Source organism: Motacilla alba, chromosome Z, assembly GCF_015832195.1.
Source record: "Motacilla alba alba isolate MOTALB_02 chromosome Z, Motacilla_alba_V1.0_pri, whole genome shotgun sequence".
NCBI classification, from domain to species: Eukaryota; Metazoa; Chordata; class Aves; order Passeriformes; family Motacillidae; genus Motacilla; species Motacilla alba.
In genome coordinates this window covers 71,297,372-71,305,730 of record NC_052046.1, presented here as the reverse complement: position 1 = coordinate 71,305,730, position 8,359 = coordinate 71,297,372, and the positions used below count along the sequence as shown (strand labels likewise).

At 54.4% G+C, this 8,359-nt stretch overlaps 1 protein-coding gene across 1 annotated transcript; it reads left to right on the top strand.

Annotated features, from left to right (window-relative positions):
- Positions 1-1,030: 1,030 nt before the first annotated feature.
- Positions 1,031-5,663, top strand: KLF4 (Kruppel like factor 4). The gene is made up of 5 exons (XM_038125327.1): positions 1,031-1,580; positions 1,670-1,787; positions 1,926-2,820; positions 2,900-3,064; positions 4,547-5,663. The coding sequence occupies exons 1-5, from the start codon at positions 1,576-1,578 to the stop codon at positions 4,720-4,722; spliced, it is 1,359 nt and encodes a 452-aa protein (XP_037981255.1). The 5' UTR covers positions 1,031-1,575; the 3' UTR covers positions 4,723-5,663.
- The last annotated feature ends 2,696 nt before the right edge of the window (positions 5,664-8,359 follow it).

Genomic DNA, 8,359 nt, shown 5'->3' with positions numbered 1-8,359 from the left:
CGACCAGTTCTGGAGAGCGGCCGGCGGCGCCGGGGGGCAGCGGGGCGGCTGCGGCGGGGGGATCGCCCGCAGACCCCGCCGCTCGGGTCGGGACAGCGCCGGGGAGCACCAGGGCACTGCCCACCGGGGGTCCCCGCCGCACGGGGGGCGGGACGGAGCCCATCGGGGAGCACCGGGACGCGGCCCGTCGGGGCTGCGCGGCGCCGGGGCGCGGCGCCGGCTCGCCATTGCCCTCTGGAGGAGCCCGCGCCGTTCTCTGCGGTTCCCCTCGGGGCTGTGCTAAATTTGGGGGATGTTTTGTCGTTTTCTTTAATTTCTATCTCTTTTTCTTTTTTCTTTTTTTTTTTTAATTTTATTTTTATTTTATTTTACGGACTATTCTCAGCCTCGCACCCACCGCGCCTTCGGCACCGCCGGGAATGCGGGCTGCGCGACCGCGGCTCCCCGGACCGCCGGGTCCCGGTGACAAGAGGAGTCGAGAATAGACCAGGGTTGGTACGGGCCGTGTGAAGGACCGCGCCGTCGGGGCGGTTCGGAAAATGAACAAAAAGGGGAAAGAAAAATGAACAAAAAGGGGAAAGAAAAAGGAATAATAATTAAAAAAATTACAAAAAAAAAAAAAAAAAAAGGGAAAAGAAAAAGTAGGGAAAAAATAAAGAAAAAAAATTAGAAAGTTAAAGAAAAAAATAAAACGAAAAACAGTAAGAAGATGCAAGGCTAGGCGGAAGGCGGAGAGGCCGAGCGCCCCGGCGGCCGCTCGGGATGCTCCGTCCCACCTCCCTCCCTTCCACGCGGGGCCGCCGATTCCCGACGGGAGTTCCCACCCCGCCGCCGGTGCGGGAGCCCCCGCGGCGCGCGGGCATCCCCGGCGCGTGTCCCCGTGTCCCGCCCCGAGCGCCCGCGTCACCGCCCGCGCCCGCGTCACGGGGCGCTCGGGGCGGAGCCCCCGCTCTTTCTGCGCGCTCCCCGGGCCCGGCCCGTCCCGCCCCGTCCCCCCCTTTTCCCCACATGTCCGTTTGTTGTCGCCGTCGCCATGGCGGCGGGGGCGGCGCGCCCGCGAAGTGAGGTGATAAGAGGGAGCGGCGGCGACAGGAGCGCGCAGTGCCGAGCGGGGCGCGGCGGCGGCGGCGGCGGAGCGCGCCCGGCGCATCCCTCCTTCCATCCACCCCTCCTTTCCCCACTGGCACCACCGCGCCCCGTCCGTCCTGCCCGGCTCCCCACATGGCCGCGGCTCCTCGGGAAACGCCTCGCGCCGCCGCCCTGCCGGTGCCGGAGCCGCGTTGCCGGGCGGCGGCCGCCGCCTCCTCCTCCTCCACCTCCTCTTCCTCGTCCCCGCGGCGCCGCTAGCGCCCCGCGCCCCGCGCAGCGCAGCGCCGAACTAGAAGAAGAAGAAGCAGCAGCAGGAGCAGCAGCAGCAGCAGCAGCAGGGCGCTCCCGCGGCACCGCCCCGGCGGCGGCGCTGTGCCGGCTCCGCGCGGCTGGACGGCGCGTCCGTGCCGCCTCCCCTCCCTCTGCTCCGCGCCGGCGCTCGGGACCACGGCGGCGGCGGCGGCTCGGCGGGACGCCCCGGCACGGATGCGGTGGGTGCCGGGTGCGGCCGCCGCCTTCCCTCCCTCCGTCCCCTCCCTGCCCGGCCGCCGGCTGACTCCGCTGTGTCTCCCCACCGCAGGCAGCCCCCCGGCGAGTGCGAGATGGCGCTCAGCGGCACGCTCCTTCCCTCCATCGCCACCTTCGCGGCGGGCGCCGCGGGCCGCGAGAAGGCGGCGCGGCCCGCGGGCCCCGGCAACGTGAGTATCGGCGCCGCGGCGCCGCGACACGGACGGGGCCGGGCGGGACGGGACGGGACGGGGCCGGGCGGGGCGGGGGCCGTCGGGGCGGGCGCGGCGCCGTGCGGCCGGGGCTGAGCCGTGCGAATGTCCCCGCAGCGCTGGCGGGAGGAGCTGTCGCAGCTGAAGCGGCCGCCGCCGGCGCTGTCGGCGCGGCCGGTGGAGACGCCGCCGTCGGAGCTGGAAGGCGCCGCCGCTCTCGGCCCCCGCCGTGACGCCGAGGAGTTCAATGAGCTGCTGGACTTCGACTTCATCCTCTCCAACTCGCTCATGCACCAGGAGCCCGCCGCCGCCGCCATAGTGGTGGCCCCCGCCGCCACCCCGGCCCCCACCGCCAGCCCCTGCCCCGCCGGGCCCTTCGCCTACCCGCTGCCCCGGCCCGAGCCCGCCGGTCTCCTCTACGGCGGCGGCGGCGGCTGCGACGGGGCTCCCGCCGCCGGGTCCGCCGCGCCCTTCAACCTGGCCGACATCACCGACGTGTCCCCCTCGGGAGGCTTCGTGGCCGAGCTGATGCGGCCAGACCTGGACGCGGTGTACCTGCCAGCGCCGGCCGCGCTGCCGCCCCTGGGCAGCCTGCAGGGCAAGTTCGTGGTGAAGGCGGTGGGCGACTACAGCCACCCGGGGCTTAGCCCCAAGAGCGGCCCCGCCGCCCCGCCGCCCGGCGCCGACGGCCCCGGCGCGCCCTACACCTCCCTGCCGCGGATGTGCCCCAAAATCAAGCAGGAGGCCGCGCCGCCGTGCACCCTGGCCCCGCCGCCGCCGCACGGGAGCAGCCCCCGAGGAGCCCCGCAGCACGACTTCGCCCTGGGCAGCCGCCCGCTGCCCGCCCGGAGTACGCCGTCGCTGGGGCCCGAGGAGATGCTGAGCGGCAGAGACTGTCTCCCCGCCACGCCGGGGCTGGCCCACCCGCCGCTGCCGCCGGGGTACCCCCCGGCTCCTGGCTACCCCACCTTCCTGCCCGAGCAGCTCTCTCCCGGCGCGCTCCAGTACCAAGGTGAGTCCCCGCGGTGCTGGGGCAGCGGATGTCCCGGCTTGGGCGCTGGCCGTGCTCACTCCTCCCTGTCCGCCTCTAGAGCTCATGCCGCCGGGGAGCTGCCTGCCAGAGGAGACCAAGCCCAAGAGGGGACGCCGGTCATGGCCTAGGAAAAGGACGGCCACACACACCTGTGACTATGCGGGCTGCGGCAAAACCTACACCAAGAGCTCTCATCTCAAGGCGCATCTGAGAACCCACACAGGTTAGTCCCAGCGCCGGGGTCAGGGGCATGTCCTGGCCTGAGAGGCACGGGCTGTGACCCCCTCGGACAGTGGAAGGGCGTGAGCACTGCAGCAGGGTTAAAAGCAGCAAGGCTTGTCCTTGCTGGGTTTCCGGGCTTTTTTTTTTCCTCCCCCCTTGGCTACGTGAAGTCCTGAGCAGTCTTCACTTACTGGCTTGACATTTTGCTTAATGCTTCAGGGTGACTCAGATGTGGGAGCGGGTGGGTTTCTTGCCAAGTCAGAGTTTGTTACTTCTCTCTTGCTATGTGGCTAGCTAATTAGCAGGTAGCTGGAAGCCGGCTGGGATTTGTTGGCTCTGGATTGTGTTGGCCCACTTCTGAGAAGGCAGCAGCCCTCTCTTGAAGATAACTATTGTCTTTCCTGGTGGTTAAGTGCTTCGCACACGCACCCCTCTCTTGGCTGGCTGTAGGGCAAGAGGCTGGGCACCTCTGCAAGCTGTTGCTTCCTTTTTCCCTTTCTGGGAAAACCGAGATAGATTCCCTGAGGAGCAGGGGCTTTCAGCTAAGCTGGCAGCGCCCACCTGTAGGACATCTCACTCCTGCACAGAGTTTAACTGCCAATTGTCCGCTGCTGGAATTGGGATGAAGTCTGCCCAGAGTGTGTTTTTGAGCCCAGTCTCTTAACTTTGCAGCTGAGTGCAGAGTTGCAGTAACTGAGCTTGTGAAAGCAGGTACAGCGCACGGGTTTCGCCAGCGTGGGCATTCCGTAACAGTGACTAAATAACCTGGGAGTTTGCATAATTTGAATCCCTGGGTTGTGAACCTGATTCAAAACTTTCTCCTGAAGGAGAGGGACATGGGAAAGGGAAAATATACTTGCTCTGCAGTAGTTAGGCTACATCTTCAGGTAATGGCAGAAAAGGGAAAAAAATTGGGCAAGTAGTCAGTAAACATCTGCCCCAAGCCAGTCAGCACCATCCCCGGGATGTGTAGGACAAGGAGTTTGTAATTGTTGGGGAAGCTCATCTTGCTATCGACAGTAGTTTTTGTATAAGGAAGACACCAGTAAGACTGACTCCTTAATCAGGCCGAGCTAATGAAAACAGTTTCCGGCTGTTTTTTCATTCTTGAGACCTACAATTATCTAAATACGTTGTCTGCTGAGCTATTTCTGGTTGCTATTTGATTGTGTAACACCGCCAGCAAAAATACGCATTCAGGTGCTCTGAAATCTCGTGTGCAAGGCAGTGAAAATGAGCATTTTAGTGCAGATTTAAGTGACACAACCGTTTCATGACACCTATACATCTTGAAAAGACAGCCTTGCTCTTTTAGTCTTTGTAGTTTGTTTGCAACTGCTTCATGAAGTTTGTTGCATTTGACCACCCTTTGTTTTACGTAGGACAACTTCTGGAAAGAAGGTGCTACAAGTGGTAGCCGCAAAAAAACCCAAAAACCCTAACTCATGTGTTTCACTTCTTGTTTTTTGGGGTTTTTTTACAGGTGAGAAGCCTTATCACTGTGACTGGGAAGGCTGCGGGTGGAAGTTTGCCCGATCCGATGAACTCACTCGTCACTACAGAAAACACACAGGCCACCGCCCTTTCCAGTGCCAGCGTTGTGACAGAGCCTTCTCCAGGTCGGACCACCTCGCCTTACACATGAAGAGGCACTTCTGATTTGGGAAAGCCGTGGATCTTTCCCCCGACTGCCGCAGAGATTCAGTATTTACAGCACAAGGACTGTCTTCCACAAGACGGGGAGAACTCATTTTAAGCACTACAGATAATCGAGGTGAAGTCTTCCAAAGAGTGGAAAAGAGGGATAACTGCATATGGACATTGCAACTTTCTTTTTTTATAGTTATACACTTAAGAGAACCAAAGACGTTGGGGTCAATGACTGGATCTTCTATCATTCCATTTGTAAATCCAACTTGAATTATTTCTGGACTACAGAATGCCAAGGAGTGACTGGAAGTCACGGATATCAGGGTTAAACAGACTGTATGTAGTTCGGAGGGGTGGGGATATTACACAGGGAAATTACATTCCCTTAATTTCCTTTCAATGCAATATTAGATGTACATGTCATCTTGTACTTTCTTTTTTTTTTTTTTTTTCCTTCTAAAAGCCATTACAATGTTAAAAGAGGAGGAAAAATTCAGGTACAGAATTATATTTTCAAAGCCTATTTCATGGTGCTTAGTGACTGTTGGTTCTAGAGGTACCAAGAACAGGAAGCCAAAGTTCTCAAACTGCTGCATATCTGACAAGGAACTATTTTTTATCTTCCGATTGCCAATTATGACCTAAATCAGGTGAATAACCCTGGTTTATCTTTTTTGTTAAGAAAATAACTTTATGCAGACAGTCTGTAATGCACTGTGGTTTCGATGTGCAATAGTTTGTACAATGGTTTATTCCCAAATATGCCTTAAGCAGAACAAATGTTTTCTATATAGTTCTTTACATAATAAATATGTAATATAAATTTAAGCAAACTTCTATTTTGTATATTTGTAAACTATGAAGTAATAATGAACATTTTGTTGGAATTTGTATTTTGCATATTCAAGGTGAAAATAAGTTTTAAATAAACCTATAATATTTTATCTGAATGGTTGCTCTAGTTCTTTTCTCTGTATGGACATGGCCAGAGAAAGTTTGTTAGGTATTTGTTGGTGGTTGAGTTTACCAAAGCAAGGAGTGGGTGGTGGCAAATGCTTGTAGTCTCAAGACTCTGAAAGACAGGATTGTGTAAGTGCAATGCTGATGTAACATCTCTTTTTAAGGAAAAAGGTGTATGGAAAGTTTTTGCTCTGGATGTGGAGTTGCTACTTATCTCACCTGTGTGGGTAAAACTGTAATTTACCATTTTTGAAGTAACTCAGTTTAAATGATTTTTTAGAGGACATAGTTCTGTTGAGGACATAAGACCTTGTGCATCTGATAATAACAAATCCTAGACTTTTTTTTTTTTTTAGCAGTCTTTTCAGCAATGAAGGATTCCCATCTTCATTGCCTTGGATTTCTTAGGCAAGCTGGTGTAACCACCTTAGTGTGAGCAAAGGAAAACCCACTCAGTAATGCTGAGCAAAGAATTAAACCTGGCTTGGAGACTAAAGGGCGTGTGCACAAAACGCCGCTTAACCATCACCCGCACGGAGTTCTCTTTTGAAACCTGCCCTGTCCTGGGAGCCCAGTCACCCGACGAAGAGCCAGGATTCTTGCAGGAATGCACACGTAGCCGGGGAAGGCTGACCATGCAGGGACTGAGGACGTGTTGCTGTGAGGTCCCCGGCGTCCCTCCAGCGGCACGTGCCGCGCTGCAGCTCTGGGGGCGGTGAGCCCGCCCCAGGTCATCGCCAGCCCCGTGGTGCTTCTCCTTTGGGACCTCATTGTTCCAGCTGCCTTACAGAGTGTGTAGCAAACACATGATTTCCACATTAATGCCGGGTGAATGGGATCTGGTTTTCTCACTACTCTTCGATAAAAGGGAAGGAGCGATTCCTCTTCAGCTGATTTGTAATGTCTGTCAGCTGGGAATTTGGGTGTATGTGGTGCCAAATAAAGCTGAGGCTTTTGTATCTTTGTAGTAGTTAAAATGAAAGTGGCAATATCAAATTTTTATGTCTGAATGTGCCTTTGGAATGCTACTAAAGTTCACATTTCTATGTGATGTTTGTGTGGGGACCGTTGCCACTTCTCCCTCAGTTTGTGTAAGTAATATAATGATGCAGAAAATATTTCTCACCCCTTATCACCTAGGCATGCTTTGTTCAACTGAAAGCTATCTTTGTTGATTTGGTTTGTAGGTAACACAGGGAGTAGGGAATGTCTTGTTTGGTTTGCAAATAGCAAGCATTTAAAGCTAAATTAAAGTTATGAGTCATCCTTTATCTGAAGCTTTTTCCATGTGAAAACTTTTTTACAATTATACCAGGCATTTTTTTACCTCCTCTGTTGCTCTGCCTGTGAATTCTGGATGAGAGATCCAAGGTCAGCCTTGAAGCTGTCGTGTGCTGGGGGCCTGAAATGTTGTCCCATGCAATAGTGCCAGGGCATGCTTGGTAGGTGTAGGATCTCCTTTGTATGGCTGCCATTCAAAATCTCTTACATGTGTGCAAGATCTACATTCTAGCACATCTGTAAGTACTGAAATCTGAATATTTCATCTGGGAAACTGGTTCCTTTTGCTTTTCAAGCATTCTGTCACTATGCACCCTTAAGAATTTTGTAAGGCAGTGTAGCACTCAGTAAGGCATTATCTGCTTCAGCCAGCTTCAGTTTTTGCTTGATGTTTTTATGGACTCTAGGTTTCTAGTTGCATGAACAATGGCATTTTTTAAACAGGGCATTGTTCCCTATTCCACTTGATTTTTTTTTTTTAATTCCCTTGTTTTTCCCTGATCCTAACCAAGCTGTCGTCATATAGGAATTTCCAGACTGAAAGAGACAGGACTGTAACTTTGTATTTAAAAGGAAATGCTGCTATGTCTTTAACCATTTCCAAATTGCTACTTCTATACTTTTTTGGGAGGACAGGAGCCAACTGCTCACTTTTTGCCATGCAGCATTCAACACATGAGAGGCAGTCCTTACTCTTAAGGAGGTCTCGGGGGGATATGCTGAAATGAGCAGTGCTCTGGTAAGTGGAACAGGAAACAGCACGTTGTGTTTGCCACCTGTTTTGTCGTGTCTGCGATCCTGGAGTTGCACTTAGGTGCAGGATTGCACATGGATGCAGTGAAACAACACATGTATCAAAAAGCGTATCTCATAAAAACATATGTAAAACACTGAGAAGTCTTGTAAGTATGTCTTGAAAAACAAGATTTGTTTAGCGTTGCTAAAGCTGTACATGTGCCACTTTGCTGGGGCATCTAGAAGTCAGGGTTTGAGGTTATTAGGGGTGGCCTCTATGACATGGGGTGAACACCTCCAGAGCTGCCCCAGAGCACTATTTCAGCTACTGAAGGCAAAATCTCTTGCGGCAGGGAGTTATCTCTGCAGTCAAACTACAGCCGTCCTTAATCCTGCTCACCCCTAGCCCAAATCTCTCTGGAGCACGCTTAGCATGTAGAGATGGAGCTGCTTAAAACAAGATGGCACATGCCTGCCTGCCGAGTGCCAAGTATTCAAAAGTGGCACCAGAGTAAAAATCTTCTCAGAGCCGCAGCTGCCATGCACTTGTCTGCTGCGCACCGTGGCCCGGGAGCCTGGGTTTGACTGTGACCCAGCAAAAGTGGCTTCAGCCACCCCCTGTCACACGGAGGGCTACGTGCAAGGGAGTTTTCTTATCCCTCGTGGTGGC

What these genes read in the sequence shown, in the direction of transcription:
- KLF4 (XM_038125327.1), top strand. An exon ending in GGCCCGCGGGCCCCGGCAAC is followed by an intron (nt 1,788 to 1,925) that starts GTGAGTATCGGC and finishes ATGTCCCCGCAG; the next exon opens with CGCTGGCGGGAGGAGCTGTC. An exon ending in CGGCGCGCTCCAGTACCAAG is followed by an intron (nt 2,821 to 2,899) that starts GTGAGTCCCCGC and finishes GTCCGCCTCTAG; the next exon opens with AGCTCATGCCGCCGGGGAGC.